General features: G+C 44.8%; 1 protein-coding gene across 7 annotated transcripts in view; it reads left to right on the top strand.

The window, feature by feature from the left end:
- The window catches only part of EDEM2 (ER degradation enhancing alpha-mannosidase like protein 2), a 32,033-nt gene extending 12,935 nt beyond the window's left edge, over window positions 1-19,098 (top strand). For 2 of the 7 annotated variants that reach the window (XM_003359958.6, XM_085003715.1), the window contains 6 exons: window positions 509-720; window positions 3,122-3,263; window positions 4,683-4,807; window positions 11,930-12,074; window positions 15,424-15,545; window positions 18,535-19,098. In XM_003359958.6, the coding sequence (XP_003360006.2) occupies window positions 509-720; window positions 3,122-3,263; window positions 4,683-4,807; window positions 11,930-12,074; window positions 15,424-15,545; window positions 18,535-19,035 (1,247 nt within the window). In that variant the 3' untranslated portion in view covers window positions 19,036-19,098. Of the gene's footprint in view, window positions 1-508; window positions 721-3,121; window positions 3,264-4,682; window positions 4,808-11,929; window positions 12,075-15,423 lie in introns of all 7 variants that reach the window. The other 5 variants (XR_014832247.1, XR_014832249.1, XR_014832248.1 and 2 more) reach the window with 5 other exon arrangements.
- The last annotated feature ends 806 nt before the right edge of the window (window positions 19,099-19,904 follow it).

Genomic DNA, 19,904 nt, shown 5'->3' with positions numbered 1-19,904 from the left:
CCCTGGAGCACAGCTCACCGATTCCCTCCTCACCACAGGCAGGAGCCCGAGGTCTGTGGGCCGAATTGGCAGCATCTGGGCTAGGTGACCACTAAGGGCCCTCCAGTTGTGACCTTTATCCTTCTCGAGCTCAGTCTCAAGCAGATCACCCAGGAGACAAAAGGGAAGCGCTAGTCAAGACCTTAGGCTTTGGGCCTGTGTCCAACCCTCCCTGTCTGGAGTCAATTTTTTTTTGTTTGTTTTGTTTTAGGGCCTCATCCGGGGCCTATGGAGGTTCCCAGGCTAGGGATTGAACTGGAGCTGAAGCTGCTGGCCTATGCCACAGCCACAGCAACACGGGATCTAAGCCACATCTGCGACCTACGCCACAGCTCACCAGAACACTAGATCCTCAACCCAGTGAGCAAGGCCAGGGATTGAACCCGCATCCTCATGGATGCTAGTTGGGTTTGTTAACTGCTGAGCCATGACGGGAACTCCCTCGAGTCTTAATTTTGCGATTGTTTAGCATTTCAGACCCCTACTGGCATGCCATATGGAACAGTGAACCTGCTTCATGGTGTGAACCCAGGAGAGACTCCTGTCACCTGTACGGCAGGGATTGGGACCTTCATTGTGGAATTTGCCACCCTGAGCAGCCTTACTGGTGACCCCGTGTTTGAAGATGTGGCCAGAGTGGCCCTGATGCGTCTCTGGGAGAGCCGGTCAGATATTGGGCTGGTAGGTCCACTGCCATCCTTCCTAAGTCAAGTTGGCTACCTTGGTCCCTGTTTGTAAGGCTCAGGGCTTTGAGCAACAAGTTGCACTCCAGAAACTAAAGGTGACCTCAGGAGCGATCCAGGACTTAGGCTTATGACACTGAAAGCAGACCAAGCCTCCAGTTCATGCTTTGGTACAGAGGGGAGGAGAGCGTGAGAGCACATCCTCTGGCAGGAAAAGGAGTGTGTTAAGCTTTGACTTCTCGTGTTTTGCTGATTTCTAGAAGTAGGTCATCTGCTTTCTGTCCCTTGCTTATCTGGTGACCTTGGATTGTCAGCCTGTCTGGCTCTCATTTATAGATATTTTTGTTAGTAAAACTGTATTCCTTGGAACCAAATCTGTAGTTCCCTTTGTGGCTCTGTGGATAAAGAACCCGACATAGTGTCCATGACGATATGGGTTTGATCCCTGGCCTCGATCAGTGGGTTAAGGATCCGGCGTTGCTGTGGTGGCATAGGTCACAGATGCAGCTTGGATCTGGGGTTGCTGTGACCGTGGCATAGACTGGCAGCTGCAGCTCTGCTTCGACTCCTAGCCTGGGAACTTCATAGGTCGCAGGTGTGGCCCTAAACAGAAAAAAAAAAAAAAAAAAAAGAACCAAATCTGTGAGGTGTTGAATGGCTGCTCCACGAAAAAAATGATAGTGATCAATTAAGATTAGGAAACACTATATAAAATATCCTATAGTAAAGTCATAATGAACATGAGCAGGTTAAAGGTTATGAAATCCTATGATAAATTCATCTATTTAACTTTACTTAACATTTCACAAATTCATTTGACCCCAGGGCTTCCTTTTCCTCTCTGAACCTATTAATTCATGGACATTTAACACACACTTGGGGCCAGATAATCTCTAAGGTTGGTTTCAGCTCCTTAACTGGATAATCCAGTGAAACAAACAGTAATTGAGCCAAAGCTGTGTAGGAAATAGCACTAGATTTAGTCAGAACTGGGATTGAGCCTGGCCTTACTACACCGAGACTATGTGACCCTGGCCCAGTCACTCAACCTTTCTGATCCACAATTACATCAGCAGTAATGTTGATGTATTAATACCTCCTTGCTGAGTCATTATGACTTATAAAGACTGGGGTGTCTGAGTGTGATTCAGGTGGAGGCACGTTTATGCAAAGTCTGGTTCTAAGTCAGCTTGAACAGTAAAACTTGTGTGAGGAATCCTTGAGAATTCCTTAAGAAAGTGCCACTCTGGAGCCCTTCGTGCCTTCGACACAGCCAGTTTTTCCTCCAGCGCTGGGACCATACTGGACTCCGGGGCTGCCCTTCCCACCTCCTCTCTGCCCTTTACCATTTCTGCGCACACTGGCCTGTCTTCCAACTCCTGTCACCCATGTCTCCTTGCCTGAGGGCCTTCTCTGGTGCCTGGCTCCTGCTCTGCTTGCCTTTGGCTGGAAGTGCTGGGACTTAATGCTGCTCCAGAGCAGTTCTCACTCAGTGACTGATACATGGGAGATGGTGGATAATCAGCCTGATTCCCAGCCATTGGGTGGGATAATGTGGAGGCTTGTGCTCGACCCTGACTCCAGAGCTGCCAAGCAGGAAGGTGCTCCAGTTCCCATTGGGGTAACTTGCCTGATGGAACACTCTTTATGGCCCCGCCTCACTTCCCCCTACCCCTGCCAGTTTCCAGGGACTCACCTTCCAAATCAACTACTTCCTGTCTTCCCTGCTGGGGGTCTGCCCCTGAAAGGACCCAAACTAACACAGGTCAGGGATCAAGTTGGAGCTGCAGCTGCTGGCCTACGCCACAGCCACAGCAGCACTGGATCTGAACTGTATCTGCGACCTATGCCACAGCGTGAAGCAACACTGAGTCCTTAACCCACTGAGCCAGGCCAGGGATCGAACCTGTATCCTCATGGATAGTTCTCCCCCACCCCCCGCCCTGCCCCCCGGTTCCTTTCCTTATAAGGAACTACTCTATCAGCTTCTTGGGTGTCCTTCCTGAGCCGATTTATGGAAATACGTGAAGTATGTTTTGTGTGTTTAGACACTGGAATTACACATGTGCTGGGGGCTGAGAAGTCAGAGACAGGTTGTGGGAACGGCACGTTCTCATCTTCCAGCTCACATTCACTCCAGATAAGTCATGGACACTCCAAGTCATTGTTAATATTTCAATTTCTGACCAGTGTGTATAATTAAGTCCTAAATGTGCATGAGATGCACCCCCACTATACAGATATGCAAAAGAGCTGGCCACAATCCAGCCTTGCCCCCCAACCCTTCTTGTCTCCCAGGAAGTCCCAGGGTGCCTGCCTTGTATCTCAGGAGGCAAGGGTGTGGAGGGATCCTTGTTTGGTCTTGGGCCCTCCTTTGGGACCACATGTCTCTCTCCCAGGTTGGCAACCACATCGACGTGCTCACTGGCAAGTGGGTGGCCCAGGACGCGGGCATTGGGGCTGGCGTGGACTCTTACTTTGAGTACCTGGTGAAAGGAGCCATCCTTCTTCAGGATAAGAAGCTCATGGCCATGTTCCTAGGTAAAAAGGGCAGGGTCAGAAGGCTTTTCCCCATGGTTTTTCCTGTTGACATGGAGTTTCTTTATAAACTTTCAGTTGCTCCCAGGTGCTACAGAATCAGTTCTGAAAGTCTGAGTCTGCATCCAAAGCCACCATGGACTTACACCATCCAGTGGAGGCCCACCACACCTCTGTGTACCTCCTTGCAAGAGCCAACTGTACCACGCTGGCTTCTCTGGATGCAGCCCTGGATTTTTTCATTTCCTGGCCATTGCTGGTGGTGTTTCCTTTGCCCAGAAGACCTTTTATTTTGCCTTTGTGTATCCAAATTGTTCGCCCTTCAGGGCCTAGTTTAAATGTCACTTTGCCCAGGAAAAAACCTGATCCTTCCTCAGAATTTAGGGCCTTCAGCATCTTTCTTGTAGTCAACTGTCATAACAATTACAGCTCTGACCACTGAGTGAGACATCCAGGCCTCATTTGTCTTTGTACTTCCCACAGTGCTTGGTAGGAGGTAGCTAGTAGATTAATGCCTACTGAATAAAAACATTTTACCCTCCAGGTCCTCAGACAATAGTAATAATGCTATTGAGGAATTATTGGACCCTTAATAATAATTATGGCTATCATTCGTTTATTCAGCAAATATTTATTGAGTACCATTGATGTGTCAAGTACTGTGCCAGGCACTGAACATAGACTCTTTCACTTAATCCTTACAACACTATTTGAAATTGTCTTACTTATTTGCATGTATATTTGATACTTTGTTCATTCAGATGATATTGTGCATATTTATTATGTACTGTCTTCGTGTTGGGCATCCCACAATGAACAAAACAAAACCCGAGCTCTCATAGATTTACAATCAAGAGGGAATTTTAAGTCCAAGTCCCCTCTAGCATATAAGCTCCCTGAGGGCTGGACTTTGTCTTATTTATCATCTTCTAAGTGCCTGACACCTAGAAGATGATCAGTGAATATTGTTAAGTGAATAAATGACTGCACAATCCCATGAGGTATAAAATATTACTCTCCTCGCTTTATAGATAATAAGACTGAGGCTTAAGAGGGAAAAACTTGCCCAGGGTCACAGCTAGCAAGTGGAAAAGCTGAAGCTGGCTTTTTTTTTTTTTTTTTTTTTTTTTTGGCCATCGCACGCTGGGGCTTGATGTGGGATCTCAGTTTCTAGACCAGAGATTGAACCCCAGGCTGCAGTGGTGAAAGCAGAGTCCTTACCACCAGATCAGCAGGGAACTCCTTGGAGCTGGAATTTGAGCCTGGAAGTTTGACTCCAGAACCTGTGCTCCTTCCTCTGTGCCTCCTTGTCTATGTTGAGGCTAGGCCATCCTAGAGTCTCTCAAATGTTTAGGTCTGTTGACAAAGCCTGCCTTTTGTCTCCCACATCATTGATGTGTCCATTATCTTATTCCTCTGCAGAGTATAACAAAGCCATTCGGAATTACACCCGCTTCGATGACTGGTACCTGTGGGTGCAGATGTACAAGGGGACTGTGTCCATGCCGGTCTTCCAGTCTCTGGAGGCCTACTGGCCTGGTCTTCAGGTAGGAATGATCAGAGAGGGTGGTCATTTTTCTATGGAACCAACAAAGCAAGCCCATTCTGACGTGCCAGTCAGAAGCGATCGGACTTGGGATGGGAGAGAGGCTTAGAGTGAATTAAACAGATTTGCAGTTCTGCCTAACCAAATTTTCCAAGGGAAGCTTCAAAGTGTTAGGCACTGAACTTCCAGTTTGTTATGGAATGTTGTACCACTTAAAGCAGACGGCATCTTTCTGGGCTGGGTGGTAATAGCCATTGGCAACCACCGTTTCTCCACTGGATATTTCTGTCACATTCCTCATTCTTGACAGCCGGCCTGAGGAAGGGTGTGAGAGCATCTGGGGCTGCTCTGCTTGCCATCATTATGTTTTTCCATTACACAGGGTGATAGAGCTGTAGCTGGAAGGGATCCTGGAGCCCATCTAATCTACCCACTGGGTGTCCTAAAATATTTTTGTAAACTACTTTTTTTTTTTTTAATCCTAAGGTAATAACATGTTGATGATGATATATTTTTAAAGCACAAAAAGAAATAGAGTGATAAATAAGTCTCAGGCCTCCACCCTCAAGAGTCTCTCCCCAGTCCAGCCCTTATTGTCAGGTTTCTGCTTCTGAATATCTTTCCAGAAATCTGTTTAGTTATATGTATATTTATCTCCCCCTTTTTTCTTTACATAAATAGGAATATTGTTTATTCTTTTTCCCTGAATGTATCTTGAAGATCATTCTCTCTTTTTTTTTTTTTTTGTCTTTTTGCCTTTTCTAGGGCTGCACCCACAGCATATGGAGGTTCCCAGGCTAGGGGTCTAATCGGAGCTGGAGCAGCCAGCCTATGCCGGAGAAACAGCAACGCGACCTATACCATAGCTCATGGCAACGCTGGATCCTTAACACGCTCAGTGGGGGCAGGGATTGAATCTGCAACCTCGTGGTTCCTAGTCGGATTCGTTGACCACTGAGCCACGACAGGAACTCCTCATTCTTTATTGATATATATATATATATATATATACACATATATATATATACATATATATATATATCAATTTTGCTTTTTTAAACAGTTGCATATATTCCATTGAATAGAGGTATGGACATTTATTTAACTAGTTCCCCATTATATACTTTTAGCCAACCCTCTCATTTTACATATTTATGTAAAGAGGCTCAGAGAGAATTTACAGATAATATTAAATATTGGTCCAAATCTTCTAAGATCTTCAAATTTTATTGATTGTCTTCTAAAGAATTTTGAAAAATTATAGAGCCCCTTGTATATTTTAAATCATGAGTTTAAATAGTTGCATACCATTCCTTTTTCTCCTTCAACTCATATTTCCATTCTACTACCCCAACAGGATTTTATATTAATTATTATATTTTATGCTAAAAGCATTTTCTTGATCACCCTATTATATGTCTCTGTGACAAAATTTGTTCCTACATAGAAATTTATATTTTATGTCTTTTTTTTTTTTTTTTTTTGTCTTTTCAGGGCTGCACCCTGGCATATGGAGGTTCCCAGGCTAGGGGTTGAATTGGAGCTATAGCTGCCAGCCTACACCACAGCCACAGGAATGCCAGATCTAAGGCATGCCTGCAGCCTACACTACAGCTCATGGTAATGCTGGATCCTTAACCCACTGAGCAAGGCCAGGGATTGAACCCGCAACCTCATGGTTCCTAGTTGTATTCGTTTCTACTGCGCCATGACGGGAACTCCAGAAATTTATATTTTAAAATTTCCTCTGACCATAGGCTCTGAGTATTAAATTTTTTTCTTCTGGATTTAGTTACCATTAGTATGTAAGTGATTTAAAAACATTTATAGCATTTATATATATATGGCATGGCATATGGAAATTCCCAGGCTAGGGGTCAAATCAGAGCCACAGCTGCTGGCCTGTGCCACAGCCACAGCAACTAGGGATCCAGGCCGAGTCTGCAACCTGCACCCTGAGCACATGGTAATGTCAGATCCTTAACCCAATGAGCAAGGCCAGGGATCAAAAACCCTCATCCTCATGGATACTAGTTGGGGGATTAATTTTCCTCTGAGCCAAGTCAGGAACTCCCTATAGCTTATAATTTTTTATGGTAATAAACCTGAAAGCAATTTTATTTGAAGTGCATTTCTTAAATGAGATTTTTGGGGCTTTTAAAATTTTTAAGCAGTTTGTGTATTTGTGCATGAATAATACATGTTGCTAAAACAGGGCATGATTAGGCATCAATTTTATTCCTGCTTTTCATTTTTTTAGATGCAAGTGCCTAGGAGCCAATGCACATAAATAAATAGATGGAGCTGCAAGGAGTTTGATTATTGCAGTACCATTCAATTCTTTGAAATCAGTGAGTTAGTAGATTGAACCATATAAAATTGCCAATATTGAACCATTTTTGACCTGAAAAAGTAGCAGTATTATGTGGTTCAGTCTTTATATGGTTAAAAAAATCACATAATGGTCTATCATCAAAAATATTTTTAAGGACTTCCTTGGTGGCCTAGCGGTTAAGGACTTGTTGTCACTGATGTGGCTCGAGTTCAGTCCCTGGCCTGGTAACTTCCGCATGTCATGGGTGCAGCCAAAAAAAAAAAAAATTTTTTTTTTAAAGCGCTCTCTCTGCTGACAATTTGACCAGTTCCTCTTTCAATTTTTTGAAAGCCAGGAATTGAAAGCTGTCTCATTTGCAGAAGGATTTGTTACTGTGTGGTTAAAGGCATTAATTTTTCTCTACACCTACACTAGTATTTTATTTTTTATTTTTTTTAATTTAATTAAATTAATTAATTTATTTATTTTTGTCTTTTTAGGGTCGCACCCATGGCACATGGAGGTTCCCAGGCTAGGAGTCTAATCGGAACTGGGGCTGCCAGCTACACCACAGCCATAGCAACTCAGGATCTGAGCCGTGTCTGCGACCTACACCACAGCTCACAGCAACACTGGATCCTTAACCCATTGAGCGAGGCCAGGGATCGAACCCACAATCTCATGGTTCCTAGTCGGATTTGTTTCTGCTGCACCACAATGGGAACTCCCTACACTAGTATTTTAAATTTTACCTGGTTCAGTGCTCAGGAAGTTTTTATACCTAAGGACAGTTCCACAGTAAGGTTGGAGATTGTTGGTGGGTACACTTTGCTCTGGTAAAATATAAGGATGGTTGTGTAAGATACAGAATGGATAGCCTGCCTGGTGTTACAAACATATTCTTAGGCAGATCCATTTTAGGAAAGTTGAGGATCTGGAAATCTATTTCCCTAAAACTATTTGTGGGAATTCCCACCGTGGCTCAGTGGTTAATGAATCCAACTAGAAATCATGAGGTTGTGGGTTTGATCCCTGGCCTCGCTCAGTGGGCTAGGGATCTGGCATTGCTGTGAGCTCTTGGTGTAGGTTGCAGACGCGGCTTGGATCCTGTGTTGCTGTGACTGTGGCTGTGGTGTAGGCCGGCAGCTACAGCTCCAGTTAGACCCCTAGCCTGGGAACCTCCATATGCTGCAGGCACAGCCCTAAAAAAAGACCAAGAAAAAAAGACACCCCCCCAAAAAAAACCCTATTTGTGACTACATTCCTCTTAGAAAACCTGCTTGTACATCCCAGCCATGGAACTGATCATGCCGTCTGACTTTGCATGATGCCATTTCTGTGCATGTCCCCCAGGAAAATAACTCAAAAGGGAAAGATGCAACCTGTGTACAGATATTTCTAGCAGCAAAGTTCATGACAAAGAAAAACTAGAAATGGTCCAAATACCCAGTAATGAAGAAAAAAATAAGTGACTATACTTTTTCCCTTTTTTAAAATGGTGGGTAAAATACATGTAACATAAAACTTACCATCTTGACCTTTTACAGGTCACTGGTATCTATGTTCATGCTGCTGTGTAGCCATCACCACCATCCATCCCCATAACTCATCTTGTGGAACTGAATCTCTATACATTTTCTTTCTTTCTTTCTTTCTTTCTTTCTCTCTCTCTCTCTCTCTCTCTCTCTTTCTTTTCTTTCTCCCTTCCCGTCCCGTCCCTTCCTTTCCTTTGCTTTCCTTTCCTTTCCCTTCCTTCGGCATATGGAAGTTCCCAGGCTAGGGGTCGAATCAGAGCTGCAGCTGCCGACCTACATCACAACCAGAGCAACTCGGGATCCGAGCCACATCTTTGACCTACCCTACAACTCGTGGCAATGCCAGATCCTTAACCCACTGAGCAAGGCCAGGGATCAAACCCACATCCTCATGAATCCTAGTCAGGATTGTGGCTGAGCCATGAAGGGAACTCCTGAACCTCTATACATTTCAAACAATAATTCCCTATCTCCTCCTCTAAGCCCCTAACAACCACCGTTATGTTTTCTTTCTTTTTTCTTTTTCTTTTTGGCCACCCTTGTGGCACATGGATGTTCTGGGTCCATGATCAAACCCATACCACAGTTGCGACATGTGCCACAGCTGCAGCAGCACCAGGTCCTTAACCCACTGTGCCACAGGGAACTTCCCCACCATTTTATTTTCTATCCTTGTGATTTTGACCACTCCAGGTGCCTCATAGAGGTGGAATCATACAGTGTTTGTCTTCTTTGGTCCATTTACCGTAATGTCCTCAAGGTTTCTGCTTGTAACATGTGTCAGAATTTCCTTCTTTTTAAGGCTGAATAATAGTCCCTTGTATGTATATACCACACTTTGCCATCTTGGTTTGTGTAGGATTTGTGTGCATTGTGCGTGACACTTTCCGCAGTTTGAGAAGGGGTCCCTTCTCTGTGAGGTTATGCTAACACTAACAGGTAACATTTATTGAACATCTCTTCAGTGTCCGGCAGGTAGATGTATTACATTAGGTATTCGCGAAAAAGTGATTTATGTGCCAGGCATTTTACACAGAATCATCATAACACACTGAGGTAAACATTGTTTCATAAATGAAGAAACAAGGCTTAGAGTTAAATTTGTTCGTTAGCTCAACAGATATTTGAGTGCCTGCTGTCTTCCAGGCCCTGCTCTCATGAAGTTTATAGAGGATGAGACACAAAAACTTAGACAAGTTCACAGAATAATAAGTTGTAATGAAGGATACAAATAAGGGGCTCAAGAGAGGATATTGGATGGGGACCTACTTCAGATAAGAAGGCCTCTCAGAAGTGGTGATGCTCAAGCTGATACGGGAAGAACCGAGGCTAAGGGATGACATTCCAGGCAGAGGAAACATGAGGTGTGAAGGTCACAAGGCAGGAAAGAGAAGAGTGTTTATCAGAAACAAAAGCAGTATGGCCACCGTCCAGGAAAGGGAAGGGTCAGTCAGGGAAGGTCAGCGGTGAACAGGTCGTACAGGGCCTTGAGGGCCACGGTGCGGTGTCTTGACCTCATGCCGAGCCCGTGGAAAGCCGCTAAGGTCTGTAGACTGCAGTAAGAGAGTTCCTCTGGATGCCTTGGGAGAGTGGTCAGGAGAAGACTAGTGGTGCGACCAGTGGGAAGGCCTTTGAGGTCACCCCAGTCAAGATGCTAGTGCGCAGGTGGTGGCTCTGGAGATAGAAAAATCTTGACGTCTTAGAGGGAATTGACAGGAGTTGCTGATGGACTTGGATGTGGTGGTTGGGGGAGAGGGAGGAGTCAAGGATGACCATAGGCATCTGGCTAGAGTAGAATCATTGGAAGTGGTGCCATTTACTGAGAAGGAGAGAAGTGAGTGTAGGGAGGCAACCTTGCTGGGGAGCGAGGAAACTAAGAATTTTGTTTGGGAAATGTCAAGTTCTACCCCTGACACAATCTGATGAAAATGTCAAGAAGGTTGGCTGTTTTTCTGTGAGCTTATATTAATATGGATAGCTACCAGACTTCTCTTGCTGGCTCAGTGGTTAACAACTCGACTAGGATCCATGAGGATGCAGGTTCAATCCTGGGCCTCACTCAGTGCGTTGGGGATCTGGCGTTGCCATGAGCTGTGATGTAGGTCACAGAAAAGGTTCGGATCCCCAGTTGCTGTGGCTGTGGCATAGGCTAGCGGCTGTGTCTCCGATTTGAACCCTAGCCTGGGAACCTCCATATGCCACAGGTGCGGCCCTAAAATAGTTAAAAAAGAAAAAAAAGATTGTTGCTTAGTAGCAGCTAGTAACATTATAAATACATATATCCCCTGACTCAGCAGTCCTAATTCTAGAAATTTTTCTTATATATACACTTCTCATATGTTTCAGCCGACATGTGTAGGGTTATTTGTTGCAGCATTGATTATTACAACCAATAGCGAAATATTGGAACCAAGCCAACTCTCAATAGGAAACTAATTCAATCATAGTCCAAGCAATGGAACTATGCAACTATATAAATAGGAGGAGGGAGTGCTTTATGTACTTACATGGAAAAATCGAGATATGTTATTAAATGAATAGAGGGAACCATAGACCAGTGTATTTAATAAGCTATATTCAGTGCGGGGAAAATAATATACACTCAGACATCTTTGCTTATGTTTACAAACTAATGCAAAGTGGTTATTCGCTGGGGTCCAGGGTCAGGGTGAGTCTTAGTACAATCAACTTTTTCTTTTCTTTTTGCTTTTAAGGGCCACACCTGCGGCTTATGGAAATTCAGGCTAGGGGTTGAATTGGACCTACAGCTTCTGGCCTATGCTACAGCCACAGCAATGGGGTATCTGAGCTGCATCTTCGACCTATACCACAGCTCATGGCAACCCAAAATCCCGGACCACTGCATCCTCACGGATACTAGTGGAATTTGTTTCCACTGAGCCACAATGGGAACTCCAACTTTTTCTTATTCTTAGAATTTTGAATCAGATGGGTTGACTTATCTATTTAAAAACTGTTAGTAGCCAGGGTTGACTGAGCATGTACTGGTGGGCAAGGACTTGTATACAACCTCTGTCTTTCACAACAACATAAAACATATACTGTATTTTGCCTGTTATAGATGAGGCTCAGAGAAGTCAAGTTTCTGATTTGAGGCTGAATGAGGGGTCAGTAGCTGACTCAGGGTTTGATGGCAGATCTTTTTGGCTCGTAAGCCTTTGCTTCTTCTTTTCCCTGAGGGCCTGTGTGGGGTTTGGGGATGTGGGTTTTCTGCCTAGTGGCTGCTTGTCTGACAACTGCTTCTCTCCTACAGAGCCTCATTGGGGACATTGACAATGCCATGAGAACCTTCCTCAACTACTACACCGTCTGGAAGCAGTTTGGGGGGCTCCCAGAATTCTACAACATTCCTCAGGGATATACAGTGGAGAAGCGAGAGGGCTACCCACTCCGGCCGGGTAAGCAGCATCTCTGGTCCATCTCTGGCACACAAGCTCTGAGTCTCCAAACCCCAGACCTCACATTTCTATGAGGCTCCATGCCTCCCTTGCAAGTGCTCAAAGCTCCCCCCCCCCCCATCTGCTTCTTCCAGTGGCTCTGGATGATTTTCCTGCTAGGAATTATTTATCCCCATATTTTCAGAGGAGGAAACAGAAGCCTAGTGGGTTGAAATGGCTTTGCCCAAGGCAGTTAAGTGTAGGAGCTAGGAATGGAACCCAGGTGTCCTAACTACATACTCTGCTCTTGGATAAGTGAGTGAGATGGAAAAAGCCAGGTCAACACCTTTGGAGTTCCTGCTACCAAGATTTCAGACGTGGAAACCAAATTTGTAAGTTGGTGGGTCAGGTCAGATAAATTAGGCATCTATGGGAAGTTAGAACTTTGGAATGAACTTTAGGAATGAATCATCTCTTCTCGTCCACCTCCCCATTTGCAGCTTAGAAGTCAAGATTTAGAGAAGGAAGGGACTACATACTTGATAACTCTCCTGAGTTCCTTTCCAGCTCCGATCTTCTGATTCACTGAAGGAAACTTCAACATTGTGAGGCGGGGAAGGGAAAGGCGGACAGAGGAAGGAAGCTTAGTCAGCACACAGTCACCCCCGCCCCCCAAATAAGTTATATTACTATTGTTTTAGGCTCTTCCCACCTGAATGCCTTTCAGATGTGGGGTGGGCCTTCTAGTAGCTTCTGCCCATTCTGCCCTTCTCTACCCCATTTCCTTCCTCCTCTTACCCTCTAATCCTTTAAATGATTGTTGTAGGGGTCCTGGAGGGGGAACAGAAGAGGAAGTAAAACAGCAACTGGAAAGAGCAAATTAGGCACTTTTGATTCCTTAGGGGTTGCCATTTTTAGTATTTCTCATGCATTTATTCATTTTTGTTGTTGTTGTTTGTTTTTTTCTTTTTAGGGCCACACCCACAGCATATGAACGTTCCCAGGCTAGGGGTCAATTCAGAGCTGCAGCTGCCGGTCTGCACCACAGCCACAGCAACGGGGAATCTGAGCTGCATCTGCAACCTACACCATAGCTCACAGCAATGCCAGATCCCACTGAGCGAGGCCAGGGATCGAACCTGCGTTCTCATGGATACTAGTTGGGTTCATTACCGCTGAGCCACAATGGGAACTCCTTGTTTTTTTGTTTTTTTTTTTTTAAAAAAGCAAATGCTCAGATGGTATTGTATCCCGTGTTACCAATAGATGAGATGAAGACAGTTTAAGATTAAATGTAAGACAGACTTGTGCATTCTTAGGGTTAGAGGGAACCTGAGAGGTCTTCTGATGGAAATCCCCCTGTAATAGCCCAGCCAAGTGGTTTTGTTGTCTTTGTTCAGTTACCACCAGTTGCAGGAGGCTCACTACTTGTAGAGGCAATCTGTTCTGTTTGCAGGATAGGCTGGCAGGAAGGCACAGTGGAAAGGAAGGCACCACAGCCAGGCATCCAGGAATGCCTTAGTCCAGTGACCCTTCCTACCCCAAAGCAATAGCAAATGGGAGATAAGTGCTATTCTATAATTAGATAGGCCAGTGCCTGCCACCCTGGTCCATGTATCTGACCAGCAGTGCTGGAGCACTGAACCAAGCCTAAAAGCCTCTGTGGGCCATTACTTCCCCCTAAGTCCAAATCTAAGCTTTGGGCTGTCACCCTCTTCTAAAGAGTTGGCCAGATATACAGAAAATTAAAGCAGTCATTAGCCTATGCAGGCCCATGTGAGTAAGAGAAAACGAGAAATGAGATGCTTGGTCCTGGCTACACTGAGCCAGCCAGCTGCCAGAAGCATAAGGAGAAGCCTCCCATGAGGCCACCGTCTTTTCTGTCTTTGAACACGCACAGTGTGTTCATCTGCTAGTAAATGTACCCCAGTCTGTGTCTTAGAATATTTGCAGTTAGATTAGCAGGTGTCTGGAGGCCTGTGGGATAAAGGGAAAGGAGAAGTAGGAGGAAACTGGGGAGATAGGCGGCAATCTTCTCTCCAAAAATAAGAAATAGAGTTTGAGGTAATAAATCAAAAGCGAGAAAAGTGCCGATCAAGGGCCAGGAGGAAACAGGAAGTAGAACATCAGGAGGAGAGGTTGGTATAGGGAGGGGTGAGGCATTCTTTCTTCTCCGAGAAAAGACAGTAAAGAAGTTGGAAGTCTGGAGTCCCCATTGTGGCTCAGCAGTAATGAACCCAACTAGTATCATGAGGACGAGGCTTTGATCCCTGGCCTCACTCAGTGGGTTAAGGATCCAGCGCTGCCGTGAGCTGTGGTGTAGGTCATAGATGTGGCTCGGATCTGGCGTTGCTGTGGCTGTGGTGTAGGCCAGCGACTGCAGCTTCAATTTGATCCCTAACCCCTAACCCCTAAATTGATTCCAAATATTTGAAATTCCATGTGCTGCATATACAGCCCTGGAAAGCAAAAAATAAAAAAAAGCAAAAGTGGGAAGTCTATGGAATTGTAGCTTCTACCCACTGGGCCCACCCTAGAGGTCAAATCTTTCATTTCCATAATAGCTCTAGATATCTGAAAGCTGTAAACACATTTTGCTGCGTTTTCATTTCTCTGGAATGAATATTCTCATCTGGACCAGCTCCCGTTGGCTAATAGCCATCTTATGACGGGATCCATGTCTAAGCATCAAATTCCAGGTGTGGTGTAGAGTAGGGTAAGACTCTTGACTTGTTCTGGGCACAGTGAACTGATGGCAGCATCTTGGCTAGATTGAAAGTTGATTCCTGAATATCTTCACCTTCATCTTTTTGTCCATCCTAGCTTGGAAAGAGCTTTATAATGACAGGCTCATGCTCTAAGTTTTAGGATTGGGTTAGGTTGTAAGTGACAGAGAAAAAGTAGTAGCTTAATTCAAATATAAATTTATTTCCCTCTGATTTTCTGGTCCTGTATGGCTGTCTTTGGTGTCAGGGATGTTAATCCCACACTGACTACTGGGAACAGTTGTTAGTCCAGGCAGTCTTGTGCTTGGGTAAAGTTAGCTATTCAGTTACTAAGGAAGAAGGAAGGAATAGATATTGGGAGATAGGCAGCAACCTCTGTCACCCTCCCTGTCTCAGAGCCTGGCTGCCTGGCCCCTCTTGGAATGGGAGTCGAAGGTCTGTTTTAATGCTGGTTTTCACAAAGCTTCAGACTTTGGGTATATACTGGCTCTGAAGATTAGTATTAAATGAGTTGTCCTAGGTTCCCCCTTCATTGGGACCCCGTGGACAAGGTATGGTGGGAGGAGCCCCTCACTGCCCCAGGCAGGCCCCAGGCCTTCCCTGATCAGCCACTGGGTGAGCAGGGTCTGTCTTGAACTTTGCAGAACTCATTGAGAGCGCAATGTATCTCTACCGTGCTACGGGGGACCCCACCCTCTTAGAACTCGGAAGAGATGCTGTGGAATCCATCGAAAAAATCAGCAAGGTGGAATGTGGATTTGCCACAGTAAGTGTTTCCATGGGCCCGAGAGTTGGGAAATGTCTCCCCCTGCTGCCAGGGAGCCTCTGGAATATTAGCACTGGAAGGGACCTTAGAGATGTAAGTAATACCTTTATTTATAGGTGGAGAGACAGGAACAGAAGCTGAGAGCCTTGCTAGAGGTCTCGGAGCTAATGCAGGTTGAGTTGGGATTAGTTCCCAGGGGTCTTGACTCCATGGCCTTGGATTCTCTGTGCTTTGGAGTCCTTTAGCTGTCTGAATAGGCTACTTTGCAAGGGTGAGTTTCATGAAACATTTTGTGAAAAGGCCTATAAAATGGATTATTGAAGAGAAATACAGAGTTCCGTAGCCTTATGTGCAAACCCAGGGGTCATTAAAAACAGCCTTACTGGGTCTTCCAGATATTTATGAGTGGCTTTCACAGGCTAGGCGGTTATAGCCGTGAAGAAAAACCAAGCCCTGAGCTGACATTTTAGTAGGAAAAACAGTGAATGTCCATCTAGGAGACAGAAGGAAGGCCCATGTGGTTGGAAAGGTGTGAGCAAGGAGGAAGTGGGGGGAGATGCAGTCCCCAAGGTCAGCAGGGGCCAGATCATGTAGGGCCCTGGGGAAGAGTTTGGATTTTGTTCTGCTTGGCATGAGAAGCCTGGTTAGGATTTACAGCAGAGCAGAGATATGTCTGATTTGTAGTTTAGAAAGATCCACCCTGGCTGCTCTGTGCAGAATGGATTGAAAGAGTCAAGGATGAAAGCCATGTCACATCCTTAGAGGACCCAAGCAGGCAAGATGTAAACAGTGGTTACGGACATGGAAAAACCAGATGTGTCAGCAAATATCATGGAAGAAAATTCACCAAAAAGCCCATAGAGGTTTTTTTAGGGTGTGGTATTAAAAACAAAAACCCTTCTTTTTCAAAAAGTTGTAACATGATTATATTCCAAAAGTAAAACACAGATACTTATTTTTAAAGAAAAGACCTATATGTGTAGGAGAAATATAAAGCAATGATATGTTTTAGTTTCTAATATGCTGTATTTTGTGAAAAGCCAAAGTGGATGAGCCCGTTGGGGCTTTAGGAACTCTTGATTTATTTCCACGAAAATGAAGCCTTTGGAGCCCTTCCAAAATGAATGATGGGAATAGGCGTCTGACTCCTTGGACTCTGGCAAACAGGACAAGAGAACAATAATTTTTGGTACTTCAAGTCCATATTTTAGTCATTTTTTTGTGTAAAATAGATATCTACTGAGAATTAGTTTTATTTAAAAAAATACATTGCTCAATCTGAGAAGCTAAAATAAATGGATGTAGCAAGTAAACTTACTCAGCCCTGATTGTAAACTCAGTATGAATTTTTCTTCATAAAGACTCCTAATTAGTTGCTCATAAAGAGCAAAAATCCTGATAACCACCTTCGTGTCCATTAAGTGAGGATGAGATAAGTAAATGATGCTACATTTAAAAAAAATAAGGCATTCCCATTGTCCATCAGTGGTAATGAACCTGACTAGTGTCACTGAGGACTCAGGTTCGATCCCTGGCCCCGCTCACTGGGTTAAGGATCCAGCGTTGCTGTTAGCTGTGATGTAGGTCACAGACATGGCTTGGATCTGGTGTTGCTGTGGCTGTGCTGTAGGCCAGCAGCTGCAGATCCAGTTCAGCCCCTAGCCTGGGAACTTTCTTATGCCAAGGGTGTGGCCTTAAAAAAAAAAAAAGAAGATTAAATTTTTACATCATTAAAAGTCAGTGTTTAGAATCCCAAAAGGATAAGATAAAGGGGGTAGGAGATTATTATAACATGTGGGAGGCCAGGGAAGACCATTCAGATGAGGCAGCAATTGAGCAGAGGCTTGACGGAAGTGAAGGAGCTGACAGGGAGGATGTCTGAAGGAGAAGTGCTCCAGGCTGAAAAAACAACAGTGTATAGAACTAGGGGTGGGCGTGTGCTTGCTCACCCAAGAGAAGGGCTGTGTGGCTGGATCTCTGGGAGCCAGGGAGAGAGCAGGAAGAGATGGCCAGGGAGGGGCAGGAGCCAAATCACAAAGGACCTGTTAGGACTTTGATTTTTTTTTCTTTTTTGCTTTTTTAAGGCCGCACCCATGGCGTATGGAAGTTCCCAGGCTAGGGGTTGAATTGGAGCTATAGGTACTGACCTACACTGCAGCTCACAGCAGCTCCAGATCCTCGACCCACTGAGCAAGGCCAGGGATCTAACCCAAATCCTCATGGATACTAGTCAGAGTCAATTCCACTGCACCACAATGGGAGCTCCTGATAGGGGCTCTGATTTTATTTGATTTTAGTTTTAAAAATTTTTTTGGAATATAGTTGACTTACAGAATTGCGTTAATTTTAAGCATACCACCAAATAAGTCAGTTATGCATGTACATATATCCATTCCTTTTCAGATGATTTTAGCATATAGGTTATTACGCAGTATTGAGTCAATTTCCCTGTGCTATCCAGTAGGTCCTTGTGACCCGCCCGTTTTATATCTACTCGTGTATGTCAGTTCCAACCTCCTAATTTATCTCTCCTTCCTCCACAGTTCCCCTTTGGTAAACATAGGTTTGGTTTTGAAATCTTAGAGTCTGTTTCGGTTTTATAAGTTCTATTTTATCATTTCTATTAGGTTCCACGTGTTATATGGAATATGTTATCTTGTATGATATTTGTCTTTAGAAAGAGAGAAGGACTTTGACGTTAGTCTGTAGGAAGTGGGATATAAACAGAGGGTTTTCCGTGGACGAGTGACAGGTAAGACTGGTTATATAAACATCCTTTAGGGTGGAAATGGAAGCCCACGGACAGTTGTGATGACCCTGGGTAAGAGATGGTGCCGACTGGGAAAGGGCAAAGCTCTGAAGAGTTAAGAGATTCATCCAAAGGCCCTCAGCCCCTTAGTGGGAGAATAGGAATGCCTAACGGGGTCCCCTGACGCTTTCTGCTGCACTGTGATGCTGTCCTGATTTGCTTCCCTCTCCCACATGGCAGATCAAAGATCTGCGAGACCACAAGCTTGACAACCGTATGGAGTCTTTCTTCCTGGCCGAGACTGTGAAATACCTCTACCTGCTGTTTGACCCTTCCAACTTCATCCACAACAATGGTTCCACCTTTGATGCGGTGATAACCCCCTATGGGGAGTGCATCCTGGGAGCTGGGGGTTACATCTTCAACACAGAAGCGCACCCCATCGACCCTGCTGCCCTGCACTGTTGCCGGAGGCTGAAGGAAGAGCAGTGGGAAGTGGAAGATTTGATGAGGGAATTCTACTCTCTCAAACGGAATAGGTCGAGATTTCACAAAAAATCTATGAGCTCTGGGCCATGGGAACCCCCAACAGGGCCAGGAACATTCTCCTCCTCTGAAAACCATGACCAGGCAAGGGAGAAGAAGCCTGCCAAGAGGAAAATCCCACTTCTCAGCTGCCCTAGTCGGCCCTTTACCTCGAAGTTGGCATTACTGGGACAGGTTTTCCTAGACTCCTCATAACCACTGGATGACTTTTTTGTTTTTGAAACTAAACTATAACAATAAATCTACTTTTGACTATCATGGTTTCCTATTTTACATAATGGGTTGTTTCATGAGATTTCATTCAAAGGACAGATTCCTGGCTAAAAACAATTGCAAATCTAGTTTGTTTTTCTTATACAATTGAAGACGCAGCTAAACTTTTTTTTTTTTTTTTTTGTCTTTTGTCTTTTTGTTGTTGTTGTTGTTGCTATTTCTTGGGCCGCTCCCGCGGCATATGGAGGTTCCCAGGCTAGGGGTTGAATCGGAGCTGTAGCCACCGGCCTACGCCAGAGCCACAGCAACGTGGGATCCGAGCCGCGTCTGCAACCTACACCACAGCTCACGGCAATGCCGGATCGTTAACCCACTGAGCAAGGGCAGGGACCGAACCCGCAACCTCATGGTTCCTAGTCAGATTCGTTAACCACTGCGCCACGACGGGAACTCCGCAGCTAAACTTAAGGTCAGCTGGCCCCAAAGACCCCAGTGGTTGGTAGTTGAATCTCAGGAGTTCGCTGGTGGCCTAGTGGTTAAGGATTTGGCATTGTCACTGCTGTGGCTCTGGTTCGATCCCTGGCCTGGGAACTTCCACATGTCATGGGCGTGGACAAAAAAAGATACTTGAATCTCCCTTCCTTTCAAGGTTCCCATTTTCTGGATCTTCGAGGAAGGTGTTATATTTGTCAGTTCTTTTGGAGGGGGTTCATTTTTTTTTAATTGACGTAGAGTTGATTTACAATATTATATAAGTTCCAAATGTACAACCTAGTGGTCAGATATTTTTAATACTTAACAAAATGTTCACCACAGTAAGTTTAGTTATCATCTGTCACCATTCAAAGTTA

Source organism: Sus scrofa, chromosome 17 (genome assembly GCF_054392235.1).
Source record: "Sus scrofa isolate SSC_HxYL_T2T_F1_AM1 chromosome 17, Sscrofa_HxYL_maternal_Yorkshire_Landrace_v2.0, whole genome shotgun sequence".
Lineage (NCBI taxonomy): Eukaryota > Metazoa > Chordata > Mammalia > Artiodactyla > Suidae > Sus > Sus scrofa.
The sequence above is the reverse complement of the archived record's forward strand: the minus strand, read 5'-3'. Positions and strand labels throughout refer to the sequence as shown.